The sequence below is a fragment of the Bacillus rossius genome, chromosome 10 (assembly GCF_032445375.1).
Source record: "Bacillus rossius redtenbacheri isolate Brsri chromosome 10, Brsri_v3, whole genome shotgun sequence".
Classification (NCBI taxonomy): domain Eukaryota; kingdom Metazoa; phylum Arthropoda; class Insecta; order Phasmatodea; family Bacillidae; genus Bacillus; species Bacillus rossius.
The window spans coordinates 2995260-3019202 of NC_086337.1; the positions used below are offsets into that span (position 1 = coordinate 2995260).

A 23943-nucleotide genomic window follows, 5' to 3' on the forward strand; every position below is an offset into this window, starting at 1 on the left:
TTTAGAAGCAGCCAATATCTACTCATCAATTTAATAGTAAAGTCATGTATAAAATAAAAAATTGAGCCACATCTAGAGACACTTCTGATATAAAACAATATTTATCGATTTTATTTTGACTGAAGCCAATATCTATTCAAAAAATACTTTAATAGTAATTGATGTAATAACTATCAAGTTTTTTTACATTGTTATAAAATTTCTTTCATACGTCGATAAAGAAGTACCTATCAGTTTAAATTATAAATAACCAAATTAAAAAGTAGAAAATAAATAATAGTTTAAAAAAACTAAACAACACGCTTTTGTATAAAATTGAACTAAAAAATAGAAAATAAATTTTAATAAATTTGAATTAAAAATAGTGTATAATTAAAAAAAAGCGTGGGGTGTTTTTAAGATGATATCAAAAAGATAATCCTTCTAGAAACTCATATCTGTCAATAAAATAATTATAAATATTGACACCATGCACCCCACGCTTTTTTAAAATAAAATACATTTTTTATTATACACTATTTTCAATTCAAATTAATTAAAATTTATTTTATATTTTTTAGTTCAATTTTCTAAATAAGTGTGTTTTTTTTTTTTAGTTTTTTTAAACTATTATTTATTACCAGGAAATATTGCACGGAGCCTTAAGGGCACAATAGAAAAAAATAAACGACATAATCATAGAAGAAAAGGAGAGTGTGTGTGAGGCAGATAATCAAGCAGTGTCACCACTATCTGCGGGAAAAAATCAACATAACTCACAACCAAGAATCTGTGTAGATACTCGACCAAACACTTAAGTACTGAAAAAAAATATATTACTACGAGAGGTATTTAACATGTATTATTAAATCAATACCAGGAATCCTGTAGTTTCCCTACCATATGGAAGGTGCCGACGGTATGACTCAGTACTTATTCTAAGGACTTAAAGATTAGTTAAAAAAATAACTTTAAAAAAATTCCATAAAAATAAACATTTAATAAAAAAAAGCATTAAAAAACTCATACTTATGAACATTCAAAACCAGTACAGATGTTTCATTAAATAAAATAATCCTACAAGTTCTAAAATGAGATAACATGAACCTTACTTACATCCGGGAGGTAGCCTATTTATCTCGCAGGACCTTCAGAAACTTGTAGGAGACATTGCCGGATGTAGACTTAATCGAATTACGAACACAAAAGCTTAAATTACCTTTGTCTCAAGGACTATTATTGTTATGCTGTACCATGTTATTCTTCCATGTAGACAAGAGATTACTTACATTCGTAAGTCCCGCAGAGCAAGCCTCACCTCACACGTTGCCACCGACCCCCGCCGGAGCCAGCCTCGAGCGCTTCAAAACTCCCCCGGCTCCCTCCTACGTTCCAGAATGTTCCGGCCCCCTCCTACGTTCCAGAATGTTCTGGCCCCCTCCTACGTTCCAGAATGTTCCGGCCCCCTCCTACGTTCCACAATGTTCCGGCCCCCTCCTACGTTCCAGAATGTTCCGGCCCCCTCCTACGTTCCAGAATGTTCTGGCCCCCTCCTAGGTTCCAGAATGTTCCGGCCCCCTCCTACGTTCCAGAATGTCCCGGCCCCCTCCTACGTTCCAGAATGTTCCGGCCCCCTCCTACGTTCCAGAATGTTACGGCCCCCTCCTACATTCCAGAATGTTCCGCCCCCCTCCTACGTTCCAGAATGTTCCGGCCCCCTCCTACGTTCCAGAATGTTCCGGCCCCCTCCTACGTTCCAGAATGTTCCGGCCCCCTCCTACATTCCAGAATGTTCCGGCCCCCTCCTACGTTCCAGAATGTTCCAGCCCCCTCCTACGTTCCAGAATGTTCAGGCCCCCTCCTACGTTCCAGAATGTTCCGGCCCCCTCCTACGTTCCAGAATGTTCCGGCCCCCTCCTACGTTCCAGAATGTCCCGGCCCCCTCCTACGTTCCAGAATGTTCCGGCCCCCTCCTACGTTCCAGAATGTTACGGCCCCCTCCTACATTCCAGAATGTTCCGCCCCCCTCCTACGTTCCAGAATGTTCCGGCCCCCTCCTACGTTCCAGAATGTTCCGGCCCCCTCCTACGTTCCAGAATGTTCCGGCCCCCTCCTACATTCCAGAATGTTCCGGCCCCCTCCTACGTTCCAGAATGTTCTGGCCCCCTCCTACGTTCCAGAATGTTCCGGCCCCCTCCTACGTTCCACAATGTTCCGGCCCCCTCCTACGTTCCAGAATGTTCCGGCCCCCTCCTACGTTCCAGAATGTTCTGGCCCCCTCCTAGGTTCCAGAATGTTCCGGCCCCCTCCTACGTTCCAGAATGTCCCGGCCCCCTCCTACGTTCCAGAATGTTCCGGCACCCTCCTACGTTCCAGAATGTTCCGGCCCCCTCCTAAGTTCCAGAATGTTCCGGCCCCCTCCTACGTTCCAGAATGTTCCGGCCCCCTCCTACGTTCCAGAATGTTCCGGCCCCCTCCTACGTTCCAGAATGTTCCGGCCCCCTCCTACGTTCCAGAATGTTCCGGCCCCCTCCTACGTTCCAGAATGTTCCGGCCCCCTCCTACGTTCCAGAATGTTCCGGCCCCCTCCTACGTTCCAGAATGTTACGGCCCCCTCCTACATTCCAGAATGTTCCGCCCCCCTCCTACGTTCCAGAATGTTCCGGCCCCCTCCTACGTTCCAGAATGTTCCGGCCCCCTCCTACGTTACAGAATGTTCCGGCCCCCTCCTACATTCCAGAATGTTCCAGCCCCCTCCTACGTTCCAGAATGTTCAGGCCCCCTCCTACGTTCCAGAATGTTCCGGCCCCCTCCTACGTTCCAGAATGTTCCGGCCCCCTCCTACATTCCAGAATGTTCCGGCCCCCTCCTACGTTCCAGAATGTTCCGGCCCCCTCCTATGTTCCAGAATGTTCCGGCCCCCTCCTACGTTCCAGAATGTTCCGGCCCCCTCCTATGTTCCAGAATGTTCCGGCCCCCTCCTACGTTCCAGAATGTTCCGGCCCCCTCCTATGCTCCAGAATGTTCCGGCCCCCTCCTACATTCCAGAATGTTTCGGACCCCTCCTACGTTCCAGAATGTTCCGGCCCCCTCCTACATTCCAGAATGTTCCGGCCCCCTCCTACGTTCCAGAATGTTCCGGCCCCCTCCTACGTTCCAGAATGTTCCGGCCGCCTCCTACGTTCCAGAATGTTCCGGCCCCCTCCTACGTTCCAGAATGTTCCGGACCCCTCCTACGTTCCAGAATGTTCCGGCCCCCTCCTAGGTTCCAGAATGTTCCGGCCCCCTCCTAGGTTCCAGAATGTTTCGGCCCCCTCCTACGTTCCAGAATGTTCCGGCCCCCTCCCACGTTCCAGAATGTTCCGGCCCCCTCCTATGTTCCAGAATGTTCCGGCCCCCTCCTACATTCCAGAATGTTCCGGCCCCCTCCTACGTTCCAGAATGTTCCGGCCCCCTCCTACATTCCAGAATGTTCCGGTCCCCTCCTACGTTCCAGAATGTTCCGGCCCCCTCCTATGTTCCAGAATGTTCCGGCCCCCTCCTACGTTTTTAGAATGTTCAGGCCCCCTCCTACATTCCAGAATGTTCCGGCCCCCTCCTACGTTCCAGAATGTTCCGGCCCCCTCCTATGTTCCAGAATGTTCCGGCCCCCTCCTACATTCCAGAATGTTTCGGACCCCTCCTACGTTCCAGAATGTTCCGGCCCCCTCCTACGTTCCAGAATGTTCCGGCCCCCTCCTACGTTCCAGAATGTTCCGGCCCCCTCCTACGTTCCAGAATGTTCCGGCCCCCTCCTACGTTCCAGAATGTTCCGGCCCCCTCCTACATTCCAGAATGTTCCGGCCCCCTCCTACATTCCAGAATGTTCCGGCCCCCTCCTACATTCCAGAATGTTCCGGCCCCCTCCTACGTTCCAGAATGTTCCGGCCCCCTCCTACGTTCCAGAATGTTCCGGCCCCCTCCTACATTCCAGAATGTTCCGGCCCCCTCCTACGTTCCAGAATGTTCCGGCCCCCTCCTACGTTCCAGAATGTTCCGGCCCCCTCCTACGTTCCAGAATGTTCCGGCCCCCTCCTACGTTCCAGAATGTTCCGGCCCCCAGGGCGCCATGTCGCCACGCGCCGAGGGGCAAAGACCCCAGACACGTCAGCGACACTCGAGGTATGTGCGGCCTTGCACCCCCCTGTCCCCGCTACTGTAGCCGTGGCAACCCACACCTCCCTGGCCAGCTGCACCCAGCTGAGACACGACAATATCATAAGTGTACATTCAACTCCAGGTCTGTACCAACTGCTCTTCTGCAGGGAATCTAAACGCTACTCTCACAAAGACTTGCAAGAGTACAAGAAACTTCTAGAACTAACTCAGGGGAATGTTCGCGAAAACGATCCTGAAAGTGGCATAAGTATATAAAGATGATCATGAAAAAAATCGACATTCTCACCAATCTCTTCAGTGAACTAACAGTACATGGTGAAGGTTTAAAAAAGTTAGAAAGTGGTCAAAACTTAGATTATGTATTTTGAGGCAACCCAAATTGATCTGTAGGCTAAGAATTTTACATGCTTCGCTTAGTGCAAGGAACTATTCGCTCATCAAATGAAGTAGGTAGTCTCCATAGTAGAAGAACGGAGGGAAGCGGCTACATGCAATGAGTTGAACCGGAATAGCTCGCGAACTTCACACTCCTGCTAGACGAAAATACCTTCGTCACAAGGTTATAGTTCGTGGAATTGATGTTTTTCCAGGTGGACCTTGTTGCGATGATTCCATATTACCGAATGAATAAAGGTTTCAAGTACATATTGACTGTCATCGATATGTAGATATGTATAGAAAGTTCGCCTGGGCCGGACTCAGTGAAATATAAGAATGCAATTGATGTAAGCACGACCATGACAGACGTCCTGCGTGATGGGCGTGTACCGTTGCACCCGCAAACGGATCTCAGCAAAGAATTCTTCAATACGACCTTCAAGGCTTTGATTAAAATGTTTGGCATCAAACACTAGACTACATTTAGTAATGTAGCCTCTGTTGTTGAAAGGTTGTGCGCTCCAGGATGTGGCGACAGTTTACGGCTAATGGAAATTACAAGTGGCCGGATATCTTGCCGAAAATATTAAGCGAATATAATTCTACGGTGCATTCTAGCACGAAAATGAAGCCCAAAGACATAAATGATGATCACTTCCTTCGAGGTGTTCGAATCCCTAAGTAGAAAGGCATCTTCGAGAACGTTTTCACCCCGAATTGGAGTTCCTAACATTTCCATGTGACCCACGTTTGTAAATCGGCGCCTAGGACCTACTACCTCAAAGTTTTGAAACACAAGCCTATTAGTGGAGGCTTCTAGGCCAAAGAGATTCAGCCTACTATGTACCTATCCCGATACGTACATGGCGGAGAAGATTCCCAAATGAAGAAATGGCAGATCCCACATCAAATGGTGGGTCTTCCCACCTAGCTTTAATTCGTGGGTAGCAGATGCAGAGATCGAGAAATGATAGTAATTTCCTTGTATGTAGTACAGTATAATTTATGTAATAATACTTTAATTTAAAAAAAAGTGGTGTTCTACTTCTTGAACCTTCTAATTTTTTATGGTAATTTTAATCAAATAATTTTTTCCACCAGTCAAGGATCGAACTGAGGTGATAGAATTAATCATTCTTTAACAAGATTTTTTTTTATGATTTTTGGAATTTTTCCATAATCTATAGGTTAAAAATTACAGATTTCCAAGATGGTGGCCAAATTTCAAGAGGGTGGATGCCACAGTAATTAATGAATACTGCACTCTAGCTGGTAAAAATTAAAGTAGCACGGAGGTAGCACTCTCTGGCAAACAAAAACAATATGTCAGCAGTGGCTTTCAGTATACCAAAACAAGATGGCTGCATGATGTTATACTGGCTGATATAATATCTGTATTGGCTTTAGTTGTGGCAGGTCAGTCTGACTGTGGCTTCTGTGGAGGAAGGATCGGTCACCAATTTAAATCGATTAACCTCGCCGGGTTTGAACCCAGTGTATTTTTATAAATTTGACAATAAAAATTTAATTAAGTTAATTTTTTATGAATTTTAAAATTTTTCACGAGTTTCTAGCATAAAAATGTGGATTTTGAAGATTTGCAGACAATTTTCAAAATTGCAGATGATCTTTATATAAAAATTCTATTTAAATTGTTTATAAATCTTAATTTTTTTTCCTTTAAAAATTGATAGTAATAATTAATTTTCAAGATGGTGGCCGTAAATAAAATTGAGAGTTGGGTGCTAAATAGCAGAAAGTTCTTGAAATAAAAATGGCGGAATATTCTAGAAATCAATGTGGCATAATCCAAAATGGCAGTTAACAAAATTGCAGCCAAGGTCAAGGTCAAGGTAAAGGTCAAGATCATCCAAGATGGCCGATGTTACGACATACTCCAAGGTGGTGGACATTGGCACAAAGCACCACCCTGTTCGTGGAGACCCTTTTTAACCGACTTCAAAAAAAAGAGGAGGTTATCAATTCGACTGTATGTTTTTTTTTTATGTTTGTTACCTCAGTACGTTCGACTGGGTGAACCGATTTTGATGATTCTTTTTTTCATTTGAAAGCTGGTGCTTCCCGTGTGGTCCCATTTAAATTTGGTCCAGTTCTGACAATGGCATCCATGAGAAAACCATATAAGTCTTAAATTTTCATTAAATGTGTGCGTGACAAAAGGACGAATAACTCAATATCACGCCAACCGATTTCGATAATTTTTTTTTTATTGGAAAAGACGTACTTCAAGGGTATTTTAATGAGAGTTTGGTTAGGTTCTGATCATGGGATCCATGACAAAGTAACGGAACTCTTCAATTATTAGGAGCCTGCCATGGCGCTAATTAGCAATAGCAACATTTTTTTTTAAGTTTGTTATTTTAATTTCATTTAATTTGGTTAAACGTGACTTCAAGAGGTAGTTCTTCAAGACACAGATAAGACACGACTAACACGGGCCGATACTGGTACATGAATCTATAATGATCTGTATAATGAAGAAGCACATTAACATATATTATTATTAAAAAAAACACTTCATACCTGTATTTATATTTACGAACTTAAATTAAAAAGTATAAATAAATAATATTTTAATAAAATCTAAAACCTGACTTCAAAATAATATACTTAAATGAAAATGCAATAAAAAGTAAAAAAAAGTACTTTATTAATTTTAGGTTTGGTACCTCAGACCTTTAAACGGCGCTTTCTCATTTGATCAGCACGTTTAGTAGGTCTACCCATATTCAGACAAATTAGTTCGTGTACTTCAGAGTCCCTAAAAATGAAAAAAATAAACAAACATTTTAACAAAAAAAAACCGACTTCAAAATAAACAATTCCAACACAAAATAATATGCACTAAAAAGTAAAAAAATTATTGTGTATTCTTCTACAACTTAATAATCAAATTCTTAAAAGTCAATCAAATTATTACGATAATATAATGTACATACAATTATTGTTATTTTTGGAGTCGGTGTCAGCCAAGGAATGTACGAGAGATAGATGTGTCACAAGCCCTCTCTGTATATAGTTTGTTTAGCCCTCTCCCTTGCACGCTCGGACATTTCGGAACGTGGCACATTTTCGTGCGTGCAGCCGGCGTTCATCGATTTATAAGACGTTATCACATCAAAAAATATTTCTTAAAATATTGCAGCGGGGGGAGGGTTGATGGTTCCTACCTATCCCTAACTGCAATACAGAGTGTAACAAGAAGAAAAATAAAGGGTTCTATTACCCTTATTTAAGGCGCAGTAAGGTTTTGAAGTAAATCCAAAATTACCAAAAATAACATTTTATTATAGACGAAACAGGTATATATATATAAAAGTACAATTTTAGATAAAGGACATAAATATTAACAATACTGATGATAATAAGCTGCACACACTAGCTCAATAACCAATTGGGCTGTAGTAACAATTCCGTGCATAATAAATTATTCATGAGTCAATTTGGCACATGGCCACAAACATAGAATTCTTTGCATTATACATTTTTGTATATTTGTATATTTCAATCGCCTTAAATCTTTTACTTAAGTGTTTACAATATGATAACGTGGTTTTCGTGATTCATTTCCGATATTTTCATAGTCCAATAAAATTGCAATCAACTGCATTTACACGTGAAATCTTACTGCTAATAAAGAGGGTATGAGATACAAATAATTTACATAATACGCAGTTTAGATTACGAGCATAACATTCGTATAAAACATAAGATAATAATCTGCTGAAATAATAGTGCAGAAAAAATCAAATACACACAACTTTATCCAATAGGACGAACGTTACTTGCGCAAGACCTCTGAACTGTATTAAACAGATGGCTATTCATGACTAACATGATATAAGGTACAACGTATTCTTTCAGCTTACGTCAGTATATTCTTATACCTATCGTGATTTAGGAAATAACGACATAGCATATATATAAATATCGATTTCAGAGCAATACAACTTTAAATGGGCCAAACGCCCATTCTACAACTCTATCATTAAACCTACTACTGACTTGAGATATATAAGACGTCTGCACGGAAGTACGTCGGGCAGTGACGTGAATGAAGCTACAATCAAGGAAACACGAACTCTGGCGCAAATACTACCGACAAGAGTTTGATGTAAGTAAGCCTTACTGAGCGCGACGCGAGTGCCATAAAAGAGAGAAATTCAAACATCTAGTATTCAAGTTTGCACTAAATAACAACGAAGCGATACGGTAGGTAACCGTAACATAACTGAACCTACTACCATCTGACCGCATTCGGACATAATAACCTTCCGAAACGTAACGACGCGACGGCGAGCAAGACCCCATCGATATTACCACTAGCATAGATTCACCGTGTTTAAGCCTAACATCGCCTAATGCCCGACGGACTGTCGATCACTCCGAAGAGCAAGCAGACAGTGGCAAGACATGCAAAATCTGGAGTTTATATAGGCCTATGAAACTACGCCACTAGGCGCGCTAAAATCGCGGCGGGGATGGAGGGAGTAGATGGGAGTGGGGATGGAGGGAGGGAAGGAGACTATAGGGTGGAGGGGGAAAAGGGGAGGAAGACGATGGGAGCGCTACCTATACCGACCGACAGTGTAGCCAACTGCTACAATCCCCCCTCCCTGACTGACCTTTGCCTGGAGATCTGACAACGACCTTGCAAACACATCAATTGACGTAAGACGAATCTCAGTAGGACAATGTTTCAGTGCTCATAAACATGGTGACCTTTAGAATTCGATGAAATCCACAATGACCAGTAGCAAAAGTCTGACGAAGAAACTGATAGTTATAGCATGCACCCCTCCAGGGCTCGTAGTCATGACTGTCTTGGACAGCTCGACGACAGGATTCCAGCACGAACCACTTCCACGGAGCTGGCGTGAGCAGAGGCGGAGATGTCCGGTGGGCCACCATCACGCTACTGCATCAAACACTGGCACCCAGTAGAGCAGACGCAGCAGTATCCGACGGAGCTCCAGAAGACAGAAGCAAGATCTCAACAGGTAGGTCGCTGGTCAGGAGGGGCTGAAGATCCTTTGAACTTGAAGGGACGTCTCCCGAGAAGTCGCAGGCAGCAGACAGACGAGGCGAAGGTCGGTCTGACAGCGCTTAGGTTGAGGAAGATGGAATGACGCGTCATCTGAAAAGGGACAAGGGGAGCCGCAAACACCAGACACCCAAATAACACAACAACATACAACACTTGAAATAAACTCCTATAAACTAAACCTAACAAAACTCTAATCAGAAGCAAGGAAGAATTGCCCACAACAATATTCAAGTGACAAACAGCTTAACCTGGGATACATGGGCTTTGCAGAATTTCTTTTTAAACTTACAGCTTTTTAACAATAATGTATTTGCGCCCAGGTACCTATCCACACTATATGGCCCTTCGAAGGGTGCCAATAATTTAACATTTAGCTGGGAAGCTGCCTTGGGTAACTGATAATTTCGACATAACACTAAATCGCCGATTTCAAAACGAGGGGCGGTGCGATTTTGGTTATACACTTTAGCCAAACGAGCTCTAGCTTTACTCAAATTAAATGTAGCTGACTCTAAAGTCTGTTCAAGCTGGCGTTCATCCAAGACGGAATCGATGGGAGGCAGACCCCATAGATTCAACAGGCGATGCAGGAGTTCACGCCCTAGGAATAAGGTGCTGGGAGGATATCCGGTAGAGGAATGAAGGGCGGAGTTTAAACCAACATTAATGAAAGATAAATCAGAATCCCACAAACTCTGATCTCCCCGATAATATGAAATTAGAATACTCTTTAAAACTTTATTTATGCGTTCAACCTGATTACCCTGCGGAAAATAAGGGGAACTGTACACAGGCTTGACAGCCCACTCAAACAGGAAATTTTTGTAACAACCAGACTGGAAATAAGGGGCATTGTCTGAGACGACCACACATGGAGGACCAAATAATTTAAAGACTTGATCATTTAGGGCTTTAACAATTGTTTCTGCTTTCATGTTCTTAAGGGGTAGAAGGATTACAAATTTAGTAAAAATATCCATAATAACCAGAATGCAAATATTGCCCTTTTTTGAACGGGTAAGAGGACCAAAAATGTCTATGTGGATCACCTGCCATGGAGCAACTGGAGGGTCAGCTGCATATAATCCTATCTTAGAATTATGTGGGGGTTTAGAGATTTGGCAATCCTCACAGCAACGAACGAACTGACGCACTTCCTCCTGTAAATTTGGCCAGTATAAATGAGCGGCGATACGACGATACGTTTTGTCAATCCCTAGATGACAGCCAAACACTGAAGCATGGAAATATGATAGAACCATGGGCCTTAACAAATTTGGGACCACAGCTCGACGAGCTTTTCCGGATACACCAGTGAAATATATTAAACCCTGCTCCAATACAAATGGTATAACTTTCTTATCCTGAAGGTCTTTAAAAATCTGTTGGCATAAGGGATCTTGTTTTTGACATTCTTTAATATTAAAGTAGGATTCCGGCTGTAATTTATAGGCAAGTAACTGATCGCTATGGACCGGATTATCTGGGGTATCTGTAATTTGTTCAAACTCGCCTGGGCAAAACATCCGCGATAAGGAATCTGCAATAACATTTTCCTTTCCTTGAATATGATGAATTTGAAACCAAAACCTAGATAGCCTGAGGATCCACCTACCTAGTTTCCCTAACTGGTGAGGGTGGTTAAACAGCCAGGACAGTGCCCGGTTATCAGTGAAAAGATCAAATTCTGCTGAATCAAGATAACCTTCAAATTTTTCTAGGGCAAATAAGCATGCTAAGGCTTCCTTTTCGTAAATTCCTAGATTTTTTTCTGCGTCGGACAAGGAACGACTTGCGTATGCTATGGGCCTGATTTTATTTTCCTTCAAATGACCTATGACAGCTCCTAATGCTATCGAAGAAGCATCCACTTGTACGGCAAATCTTTTGTTAAAATCTGGTAAGATTAGAATGGGCGGAGTGGTTATACATTGTTTTAAGGTTTGAAATGAGTTTTCCTGATCTGATCCCCAGCAGAATTCTGCATTCTTTTTACGTAGTTGGTTTAGGGGTGCGCAAATTGCTGAATAATTTTCAATAAAGCGAGAAAAATATCCGATCATCCCTAAAAATATTTGTATACCTTTTACATTAGTCGGTCTGGGAAACTGTACAATAGAAGAAATTTTTGTCAGATCCATGATTAAATTACCCTGTGAAATAATAAACCCTAAAAATTTAACTGAGGTTTGACCAAACTCAACTTTATTAGGATTAACAGTGAGATGTGCTGCACGCAACCTTGTAAGAACTTCAGTGATGTGTTGTAAATGTTCCTCAAAAGAATTACTGTATATGATTATGTCATCGATGTAGTTGAACACAAATTTATATTTTACGTCTGCTAAAATGTGATCCAAAATTCTGCTCATTGCTTGGCTACCAAAGCTGACACCCATGGGAATGCGATTAAACTCATAGTGCCCGAAAGGAGTGGAGAAGGCGGTATATTTACGACAGCCCGGGTCTAAATAACACTGATGAAAACTATTGTTTAAGTCTATGACTGAGTAGAACTTTGCCTTTCCCAGATGTTGCAAGGCGCTCTCGATAGTTGGTAACGGGTAAACGTCCTCATAGGCAATTTTTTTGTTTAAAGGAATATAGTTGTGCGCCATGCGCCAACTGATGCCATCTTTCTTTCGGACTAAAAAGGTTGGAGTGCTAAAATTTGATGTAGACTTTGAAATGACACCGGCTGAAAGTAGCTTATTGATAATGTCACGCATTGCCTGTAACTTAGGTGGTGAACAACTATATCGCTTACTACGCACAGGATTTTCGTCTTTTAGGTAAAACCTATAAGGTAAAATGTCACAGTTACCTATCTTAGTCGTAATAACATCGGAAAACTTCTGAATGATAGACCTAATGGCAGACTGGTGGTCCGTGCTCTCAATATCACGACATTCCATGACAAAATTATTTGATGACTCAAACCTCAAGGGTACCTTAACGTTAGGGTTAAAGCCAAAATGCAGCTCATGTTGATCTAAATCCAAGATACACCTTGTTTTCCCCAAAAAATCTAAACCAATTATAAACTCTGGTGTGATGTTGGGTACAACAGAAAATTTCCAATCCCACGAAAAATGCTTTATTTTGAAATGTAATATCACAGCTTTGTCTGACTTTAAACATTGCCCATTTGCGACACAAATATTAATAGAGTCAGCAGTAAATTTATGTTGCGGAAATAAATGAGGAAAAAGGGTAATTAACCTTTGTAGAAAATTTTCACTTATAACTGAGCGTGAAGCCCCAGTGTCAACCAAGGCGGAAAAAAAATGATTATGTATCTGTACCGGTAGGTAATGTAAGTAACTACTAACAGAGGATTTTTTTAGAAAACGACAGAGTCTACCTCTTTTCCGACCTGTCACTGCCAGTTTAAAGGACAATTATTACGATAGTGTCCAATCGCCTTACAAGAAAAGCATTTGCGGTCATTCAAACTGACACGCACCTTGTCACAGGTTTCCACTGAATGCCCAAACTGACAACAATTGGCGCAACGAGTGTGGCAGAATTCATGCACATCCTGTACCTGGCGAGCTGGCTGGGCTGCGTTCGCACGACTATCGGCCACGCGCGCCGCGGGGTAACTTACACAGGGCGAACTGCCTCTGTCTGACGGAACGCGAGATTCACGACTACCACTTCCAGTCGCAAATAACCACTGATTTCTATCATGGTACTGGTTTGTTTTGTAATAGTTTACCCCTTTATGTTTATTAACATCCATAACCGGCTTACTGTAGGATTCTTTAGACAATGTGATCGAGCTGTGTCCTTTGTTCGTGTTAGATGTAACTTCTCCTTTGGCAGCATACTCAACGTCGTACTTGTTTGCGGAAGAAAGGCGTGCTTCCACCTCACTTGCCCACGAGCGCAAGGAGTCGAAAGTTGAAGGAGGCACGAGCATACTAGACAAACTTATAACTCGTGGCGCCACATTACCTAATATGAGTTGGACTAAATCTCCCTCATTATATTCTAGTTCAAACACGCCTGCATAGGCAAGTACGTTATCCACAAATTGCGGGACCGACTCATCAGGTTTTTTGAAACCTAAGTACTAGATCACGACGACATGCGTCCATGACGCGGGGAGGGCACACAGAGCGAATGACTTCAGATTTAAAAGTGTTGAAATCTTTTCCCTGTATTATAGCTTCAGTGATACGGCTAACATAAGTACCTGTACACTTAGTTAATAACCCTTTCATCAGAGATCCTACGGGTACCAAACTCAATTTACTTAATCTGTCAGCACTAAGGAAAAAGTCTAAAATACTTTTTACGTCAGAGCCCTCCAATGGCGGAAGGGATTTTAAAACACTGAAATACAATTTTAAGGAAAAGGGATCGGAAACGGGACTCACGCTAGGAGAAGTCTGCGTCCCAGGAGTCTCGGCTGTGATGTCACCACTCGGCTCGGCCAACTCGCGCATAAAGCGAATAAGTCGCGCACGAAGCGCGGCCACAGTATCGGAAGGCTCGGAAGGGAGTTGATTTTCTTCCAAGTACCGCACCAAATCTTCACGGTGGAGTCGGTAGACCCAACTCACACCGCTCGTCGCACCGCTCACGGCCATCATGAAAACAAAGAACAAAACCTTGGAGCTGCCTAAAAAGCAGAGTTGCGCAGTCCTTGCAGCGGGGGGAGGGTTGATGGTCCCTACCTATCCCTAACTGCAATACAGAGTGTAACAAGAAGAAAAATAAAGGGTTCTATTACCCTTATTTAAGGCGCAGTAAGGTTTTGAAGTAAATCCAAAATTACCAAAAATAACATTTTATTATAGACGAAACAGGTATATATATATATAAAAGTACAATTTTAGATAAAGGACATAAATAGTAACAATACTGATGATAATAAGCTGCACACACTAGCTCAATATACCAATTGGGCTGTAGTAACAATTCCGTGCATAATAAATTATTCATGAGTCAATTTGGCACATGGCCACAAACATAGAATTCTTTGCATTATACATTTTTGTATATTTGTATATTTCAATCGCCTTAAATCTTTTACTTAAGTGTTTACAATATGATAACGTGGTTTTCGTGATTCATTTCCGATATTTTCATAGTCCAATAAATTTGCAATCAACTGCATTTACACGTGAAATCTTACTGCTAATAAAGAGGGTATGAGATACAAATAATTTACATAATACGCAGTTTAGATTACGAGCATAACATTCGTATAAAACATAAGATAATAATCTGCTGAAATAATAGTGCAGAAAAAATCAAATACACACAACTTTATCCAATAGGACGAACGTTACTTGCGCAAGACCTCTGAACTGTATTAAACAGATGGCTATTCATGACTAACATGATATAAGGTACAACGTATTCTTTCAGCTTACGTCAGTATATTCTTATACCTATCGTGATTTAGGAAATAACGACATAGCATATATATAAATATCGATTTCAGAGCAATACAACTTTAAATGGGCCAAACGCCCATTCTACAACTCTATCATTAAACCTACTACTGACTTGAGATATATAAGACGTCTGCACGGAAGTACGTCGGGCAGTGACGTGAATGAAGCTACAATCAAGGAAACACGAACTCTGGCGCAAATACTACCGACAAGAGTTTGATGTAAGTAAGCCTTACTGAGCGCGACGCGAGTGCCATAAAAGAGAGAAATTCAAACATCTAGTATTCAAGTTTGCACTAAATAACAACGAAGCGATACGGTAGGTAACCGTAACATAACTGAACCTACTACCATCTGACCGCATTCGGACATAATAACCTTCCGAAACGTAACGACGCGACGGCAAGCAAGACCCCATCGATATTACCACTAGCATAGATTCACCGTGTTTAAGCCTAACATCGCCTAATGCCCGACGGACTGTCGATCACTCCGAAGAGCAAGCAGACAGTGGCAAGACATGCAAAATCTGGAGTTTATATAGGCCTATGAAACTACGCCACTAGGCGCGCTAAAATCGCGGCGGGGATGGAGGGAGTAGATGGGAGTGGGGATGGAAGGTGGGAAGGAGACTATAGGGTGGAGGGGGAAAAGGGGAGGAAGACGATGGGAGCGCTACCTATACCGACCGACAGTGTAGCCAACTGCTACAATATTATCTTATTGTTATTGTTAGGTATATTGTAGTGTTTCCTTGGCTGACACCAAGTGTGTGTATAACATTCAGATATAAATGAAATATTATATTTATTTCAACATTAGCAAGGCCTTTTATACTTTCCAACCCAATCTTATTATTAAAAAAATTTATATTTTAGGCCTCGTCAAACATTGCGTGGTATATAGGCCCTACTTATTTGTTTTAATTATATTACAAATAGATGCTTTGCAATCAAATTTGCAAATGCAATTTCATGGTATTAGATATTTCGCAAAGTAGTAGTTTATCTCAACTACTCTTTAATATTTAAGAAATGATATTCCAACTGTAGGTAATCGGAATTGATCAAGAAAAGATGCTGAAGAAAAAAATTGGTTGTCTGTAAAGTCGGTTTACGAACGATAGTTTAACGTGACGTCATAACAAAACATTGATGAAATGATTGCATACTTTTATGAATAAAATTGAATAATTTTTATTTTAATAATAAAAGAATAAATACTTGAAATTATACTAGTAATCATATTTTAAAAATGCAAGAATAATTAACCTTTATTGCCGAAATTGTTTTTGTAATAAGCAATGAAAACCACATTAACTGTTCACTTCATTTTATAAACAGTCGACGAAACAGTTCACGTGTAGATGACTTGTAATTAATTTTAAAAACTGGCGTTAGCTATAAAGTTTAAATATAATTATGAACAAGTTTTCATATAAATAAACTGTAATCAAATTTCTATCATCAATTATATGAATCACCATAATTTTTTAGTCAATTGTAGCCTAACATAAACTATTAGTAGGTACTGCACTCGCCAACAAATGCTACTTTTTTTAATAATAATAGAATAAATTACTTGAAATTATACTAGTAATCAGATTTTTAAAATGCAAGAATAATTAACCTTTATTGCCGAAATTGTTGTTGTAATAAGCAATGAAAACCACAGATTAAATTTCGTCGAGAATATTTTACGTTTTTATGTCTTCCAGAGCTCAAAATGATATGCAATTGTGGCCCCGGGCACGAAATTTTATTTATAATTCATTAATAATAACGCCCCTCGCGATAAACAAAGGAAAATATGTATTAACGAGTGCCTGGTTTCCGTGGAAGCATATAGATAGCGCGATTCGTTCGGTCGCGTCCGTCACCATAGATGACAGCACCGTAGGGGAATAATATTATTTCGTTTTCATAATACGATTTTATAACAAATACGCATCCCAAATACCTACACTAAACATATTTATAATGTGTTACAATATTTTTTAAAACATTGTGCAAAAGATCCCGGGTGTAATTTGAATTTTTATGTGTAACTGTAAAACACCATTGTTCGTACAAAAACGTATTTGATAATTCAACATTACTTTTAAATAACCGTCCCGATTGTGCTGAAAATCGGTGGACGATCGTTAAATTACATAATACTTATTAATAATTCAAACGACGAAAACATGATTGAAAAGTCAAATCGATGGATGATGGATAGATGCGGCGCAAGCGTACAATGAGCGTAACGGGACACAGCGAAACGGGACAATTTGCGTAACGGAACACATTTTCGTGCGTGCAGCCAGCATTCATCGATTTATTAGACGTCACATCAAAATCTCTTAACAGAAAATTGGTTGTCTGTAAAGTCGGTTTACGGACGATAGTTTGTGTCGTCATGACAAAACATTGGTGAAATGATTGCATACTTTTATGAATAAAATTGAATCATTTTTATTGAATTATCACTATTTTGTATGGATAAAAAGAAGGAGTGAAATTAAATCTACAATTTAATTGATAAATTTACTTTTATTTGCACTCATTAATTCAAATATGTTTATCACTTTAACGAAAAAATTTATTTTAACTATAACTTTTATACATGTTTGCTAATTAACTTCTTCCAATATGTGTTATTCTGTTATGGATAGGACGATGATAGGGAAAGTAGGAAACGAATGGGAGTGTTTCAAGTTTAATGTGCCTCGAAAAAGTCAAATTGATGGTTGTTCCAATCGAGTGGTAGAGAGATAGATGCGGCGCAAGCGTACAATGAGCGTAAAGGGACACACCGTAACGGGACAATGTGCGTAACGGGATACTTTTTCGTACGTGCAGCCGGCGTTCATCGATTTATTAGACGTCACGTCAAAAAGTGATAAAAACTATAAAATGACACTTAGTAAAAGTAAAAATTTACATCATTATGTGTTCTGCTAAACTCACAAAAATTAATTTCGCGAAATGTTTAATAAACGATAAAGGAGCAAATTGCTGGCTAAACAGTAGCATTTTAAAACGTTGCTGCAAGACAGGGAAGGGTCCCGGCAGGTAGCTAGCCAATGGGAGAGTAGGTATTGGCCAGGGGGTTCAGAGCAGCGCAGGGGGAGTGGTCGTAGAGCTGACCGTGCGCTGGTGGTGTGCTGGAAGGACGGTGGCGGTTGTGCGCTTGTCGCCCGGCGCGGTGGGCGGGGCGTGGGCGGGGCGTGGGCGGGGCCTCCTCGCGGGGGCGGGGAGGGGCGGGCCCCGCTGGAGCAGGGGGAGGGGGCAGGCAGCGACAAGACGTGTCAGTGAGCGCGTGTGTCTCGCGGCGGGAGTGTGACAGCAGCTGACATGCAGCAGCCGGACTACCCGTGGCTGGGAGCCACGCCCATGCAGCACATGGAAGGTGCGTGTCCTGCACCTGCAGTGTGTGTCGTGTGATTACAAGCTATTGCCTCGGTCCATCATGCAATACCAATACTAACACACTTATTACAAGTAGTTTTAAAATGTTTTTCCTTTGCCCTATAAGTCTACTGTTTGTTTCAAATAAATCAAAGCAAATATAATTATTTAAATGACAAGTTTTCTATATTTATTTTGAAACATAAATAGTATTAAAGCTATGGCATATGGCATTAACATACTTAAGTATTCTTAAAAAAATTGTTGGTAGGCCTAATAGTCTAGCCTAGCCTACTGTTTGTATTAATTCTAGCACAGTTAATATAATAAAAAGAAGTTATCACAAATTTGAGGCATGATTTGAAAAAAAAATCTTATTTTATCAACTACTGCTCTATTAAATTATGGAATAATAAAAAATAAAAAATAAGGTTTTATTTGTAACTAGCTAATAACACGCGGCTTTGCTTGTGTAATTTCAGAATATTGGTGAAATCTTACCATTGAATAAAAAGTATGAGATTAAATCCAAACATTTTTACTAATTAAAGAGAAAGAATAAATTGTCAAAATTTATTTTATAAAAAAGTTTAACTATGATATTTTTTCGTAGGCCGTTTTAAATTTTGGCATAGATTAAGTATCATATTTTATAACTCATATTTTAAAGTGTTCGAGGATTTATTTTACCTTCATAAAATCACACATAGTTATTTTTAATTTCATGAGGTACACAATTAAAAAATACGTAAAAATGCACAATTTCATCTTAACTAAGAATATCATCCTTAACACTAACACTCTCATTTACTGTGGTTAAAGCTATGCTCAGAATAAGTGAATAATTTCACATTAATACAAGTAGGCCTACCTCCCAATTTTTAAGGCCATTTAATACAGTTGAATGGTAAAATACAGATATCGAATTTATTATCCAACATAGATAGCCTATTAGTAAATTCTTAGTTTGCTCAAAATTGTTTTTTTTTTAAATACCCACTTTTTTTAAATTTTTCCTCTTTTCTCAAATGAATGCCAATGTAAAAATTCAGAACTAAGAAAATATGGCAGTATCCTACAAAAAAAACAACCAAAATAATACTTTTTTTCCTTTTAACCGCAAATGTGAACTTTAAAACAATTATAACAATCTTGTATTTAATTTAGTTAAAATATAAGTATCTTGCAATGCTGATTGAATGGATTTCAAATAGATTTATATTTAAAATAATAATATTAACCTTTGTTACAACTTGGAGGTAATACTTCGGAGAATGTTGAGTAAGAGAAGGTAGCTTAAGGTATATCTATCATTACCAATTACGTTAAATTAAGTTGGATTTAATTATAACATACTTTATTTGAATGTCAAAACCATATTTTAAAAGGTTCAATTTTTAAACAATAAAACTTCACCAAGTTGTAAATCTGAGTTAGTGGTTTTTTTGCATGTTTATAAATCACACCACATAAATAACTACATCAGGCTTGATTAGCTTCAGAGATTAGACTTTAATAATAAAAAATTCATCGCTTTTTCACCAGTTTTGCGGTCGAATATAGAAAAATTGGTAGATATGTATTGGAACAAGATAGAAAATCATAATTTTGTACGTTATTATTTCTCAGTTTCTTAACTTCATTATTTCCCCCTCGGATGTCTGATTTATTTAATAAAAATTTACTTGCTCCCGTTTATATGCTATGGGGTTGAATATCGAAAAATGGTAAAATTACTCTACGTAATAGCTTCATTTGCTATGTAACTTATGAATTTTTTTAGGATTAAACTAAACTTACTACCTACTTTTCATTTCCTTAAAAGACGAAATTTAGAAAACTGAAAAAAAAAGGTCGTACCTATCTATGGACTTATTTTTGTTGTTCATTAATGATCTCTCACCTTTAGACCTAGTAGATTCGAAATTATGGACTTTTAATTTAAACAAAACTTAAAACCCATTATATCCTTTAGGTGTGTAATTATGTAAATTATTAAATAATAATTTTTTAGTTTATAGTTTTTTATTTAATTTTCGTCTCAATTAGTTGCTGTGATACGGAGATATAATTCTTCTTCTTAAAACAATACCTACCTTTTTCACCTCTGATGGGTTGCATTTAGCACAATGTAAAAATTTTGGTTTATAGTTTTCCTATGTTGATTATTTTATTGGTAGCTACCCAATATAATTTATTATGCTTAATTAAATTCGGTGAAATAATTATTATTCGTTAAAACATTCATTCACTTTTTTCACCATTGCAAGTTGAATTTCGAAAAAAATATAAAATTTGTGGTTGGTAGTTTTCTTTTGTTTATTATTGGTAGGTACACCAAATCATTTAACACAACTAAACTCGGTGGTTTAATTATAATCTTAAAAACATACGGACACTTTTTACACTCCTTAGGAGTTGAATTTCGCAGAATTAAAACTTTGATTGGTAGTTTTCGTAGCTACGTCTAGTATTGGTACCAAAAACCATTTATTAAGCTAAATTAAATTCGGAGACTTAATTATTGATCTTTAAAACATACTAAGCCCCTTTTCACCCCTTAGGTATTGACTTCAGTGAAATTTAAAAATTTTGTTCGGTAGTTTTTGTATATTCACCCGATATTTTTTTCTATGTTTAATTAAATTCTTAGATAAAATTATAAATCTTTAAAACAAACTTACCCCATATACATTACTTAGGGGTTGAATTTCACAAATTATAAAAATTGTGAGGTTTTGATTTATATGTTTACCTATTATTGGTACCCAAGATCATTTATTTCACTTAATTAGATTCGGAGATCGTAAAAATAGATTAACATATCACTAATACACCTCTTAGGGGTTAAACTTCGCAGATAATAAAAATTTTGTTGGTAGTTTTCGTATTTTTTTAATTGTTACCCGATATCATTTATAACTCTTGATTAAATCTAGAGATATAATTATTATTTAAACATTTTTACCCTTTATTTTAAACTTTAGGCCTATAGGTTCAATTTCGCATACTTATCATAAAAATTGTTAGTAATTTTCGTATGTATAATATTAGTACCCAAAATAATTTATGACAATTAACTAAATTCTAAAATATAATTAAAAATATTAAAAACTGGCATACCACATTTCAATCCCTTTGTGGTTGAGTTTATTAAAATATAAAAATTCTGGTTTATTTTTCCCAAGTTAATTATTGCTATCAATAACCTTTTAATGCTTTCGTAGTTTTAGAGATATAGGCTACTTATTCAACTATCATAAACCCATATTTACCCTTTTTTCAGCCCATTAAGGGTGTATTTCTGTGTGTATATATACATATATAGCCTATTTTTCAACATAGTCAAATACCTTTCTAACAAACAAAATCCAAATACCTGTAGGTGTTTACGATTGTGCTCGAACAAACAAACAAACAGACAAAACTTTATAAACTATATTTTGAGTTCTGAACATGTAAATAGCTATTTGCAACAGTTCCAGTAAGTACATAGACTTTTGCCGCGAACAGTTTTATTATAAGTGTAAATAAATAGCACAGATGACTCATAAAAATAAAGTTTTAATTTCTTTACGTATTTAATTCGTCAAAATATGTGAATTATTAAAAATATGTTGGATTTCCTTCTCGGCAGGCATCCTATATCTAGCTACGCTCAACACACACTTAATGATCGCGTAACCCTGTACGGTATATAATTGTTATTGCTCTTTGCTAAGCTGTACCTCCTAGCATTGCTGCCGAGTCCAACGCTGTACGGTATATAATTGTTATTGCTCTTTGCTAAGCTGTACCTCCTAGCATTGCTGCCGAGTCCAACGCTGTACGCTATATAAATGTTATTGCTCTTTGCTAAGCTGTACCTCCTAGCATTGCTGCCGAGTCCAACGCTGTACGCTATATAATTGTTATTGCTCTTTGCTAAGCTGTACCTCCTAGCATTGCTGCCGAGTCCAACGCTGTACGCTATATAATTGTTATTGCTCTTTGCTAAGCTGTACCTCCTTGCATTGCTGCCGAGTCCAACGCTGTACGCTATATAATTGTTATTGCTATTTGCTAAGCTGTACCTCCTAGCATTGCTGCCGAGTCCAACGCTGTACGCTATATAATTGTTATTGCTCTTTGCTAAGATGTACCTCCTAGCATTGCTGCCGAGTCCAACACTGTACCCTATATAATTGTTATTGCTCTTTGCAAAGCTGTACCTCCTAGCATTGCTCCCAAGTCCAACGCTGTACGCTATATAATTGTTATTGCTCTTTGCTAAGCTGTACCTCCTAGCATTGTTGCCGAGTCCAACACTGTACCCTATATAATTGTTATTGCTCTTTGCAAAGCTGTACCTCCTAGCATTGCTCCCGAGTCCAACGCTGTACGCTATATAATTGTTATTGCTCTTTGCTAAGCTGTACCTCCTAGCATTGTTGCCGAGTCCAACACTGTACGCTATATACTTAATTGTTATTGCTCTTTGCTAAGCTGTACCTCCTAGCATTGCTCCCGAGTCCAACGCTGTACGCTATATAATTGTTATTGCTCTTTGCTAAGCTGTACCTCCTAGCATTGTTGCCGAGTCCAACGCTGTACGCTATATACTTAATTGTTATTGCTCTTTGCTAAGCTGTACCTCCTAGCATTGCTCCCGAGTCCAACGCTGTACGCTATATAATTGTTATTGCTCTTTGCTAAGCTGTACCTTCTAGCATTGCTCCCGAGTCCAACGCTGTACGCTATATAATTGTTATTGCTCTTTGCTAAGCTGTACCTCCTAGCATTGCTCCCGAGTCCAACGCTGTACGCTATATAATTGTTATTGCTCTTTGCTAAGCTGTACCTCCTAGCATTGCTCCCGAGTCCAACGCTGTACGCTATATAATTGTTATTGCTCTTTGCTAAGCTGTACCTCCTAGCATTGCTCCCGAGTCCAAAGCTGTACGCTATATAATTGTTATTGCTCTTTGCTAAGCTGTACCTCCTAGCATTGTTGCCGAGTCCAATGCTGTACGCTATATACTTAATTGTTATTGCTCTTTGCTAAGCTGTACCTCCTAGCATTGCTCCCGAGTCCAACGCTGTACGCTATATACTTAATTGTTATTGCTCTTTGCTAAGCTGTACCTCCTAGCATTGCTCCCGAGTCCAACGCTGTACGCTATATAATTGTTATTGCTCTTAGCTAAGCTGTACCTCGTAGCATTGCTCCCGAGTCCAACGCTGTACGCTATATAATTGTTATTGCTCTTTGCTAAGCTGTACCTCCTAGAATTGCTGCCGAGTCCAACGCTGTACGCTATATAATTGTTATTGCTCTTTGCTAAGCTGTACCTCCTAGCATTGCTCCCGAGTCGAACGCTGTACGTTATATAATTGTTATTGCTCTTAGCTAAGCTGTACCTCGTAGCATTGCTCCCGAGTCCAACGCTGTACGCTATATAATTGTTATTGCTCTTTGCTAAGCTGTACCTCCTAGAATTGCTGCCGAGTCCAACGCTGTACGCTATATAATTGTTATTGCTCTTTGCTAAGCTGTACCTCCTAGCATTGCTCCCGA

General features: G+C 39.4%; 3 protein-coding genes across 3 annotated transcripts in view; all 3 read left to right on the top strand.

The window, feature by feature from the left end:
• The first annotated feature begins 1432 nt into the window (after positions 1-1432).
• Positions 1433-3244, top strand: LOC134535684 (uncharacterized). The gene has a single exon (XM_063374880.1). It carries the CDS (start codon positions 1433-1435, stop codon positions 3242-3244), a length of 1812 nt encoding a protein of 603 aa, XP_063230950.1.
• A 64-nt stretch (positions 3245-3308) lies between these two features.
• Positions 3309-18293, top strand: LOC134535685 (uncharacterized). The gene is made up of 3 exons (XM_063374881.1): positions 3309-4140; positions 9421-9536; positions 18150-18293. Exons 1-3 carry the CDS (start codon positions 3309-3311, stop codon positions 18291-18293), a joined length of 1092 nt encoding a protein of 363 aa, XP_063230951.1.
• A 1-nt stretch (position 18294) lies between these two features.
• Positions 18295-23943, top strand: part of LOC134535720 (T-box transcription factor TBX10-like) — a 591112-nt gene continuing 585463 nt past the window's right edge. Inside the window, exon 1 of the mRNA XM_063374928.1 lies at positions 18295-18387. Coding sequence (XP_063230998.1) covers positions 18333-18387 — 55 coding nt within the window. The 5' untranslated portion in view covers positions 18295-18332. The remainder of the gene's footprint in view (positions 18388-23943) is intronic.

What these genes read in the sequence shown, in the direction of transcription:
- LOC134535684 (XM_063374880.1), top strand. Translation starts at nt 1,433, where the DNA reads ATGTTCCGGCCCCCTCCTACGTTCCACAATGTTCCGGCCCCCTCCTAC.
- LOC134535685 (XM_063374881.1), top strand. Translation starts at nt 3,309, where the DNA reads ATGTTCCGGCCCCCTCCCACGTTCCAGAATGTTCCGGCCCCCTCCTAT. An exon ending in ACACGTCAGCGACACTCGAG is followed by an intron (nt 4,141 to 9,420) that starts GTATGTGCGGCC and finishes TGGCGTGAGCAG; the next exon opens with AGGCGGAGATGTCCGGTGGG. An exon ending in CAGAAGCAAGATCTCAACAG is followed by an intron (nt 9,537 to 18,149) that starts GTAGGTCGCTGG and finishes GTGTGCTGGAAG; the next exon opens with GACGGTGGCGGTTGTGCGCT.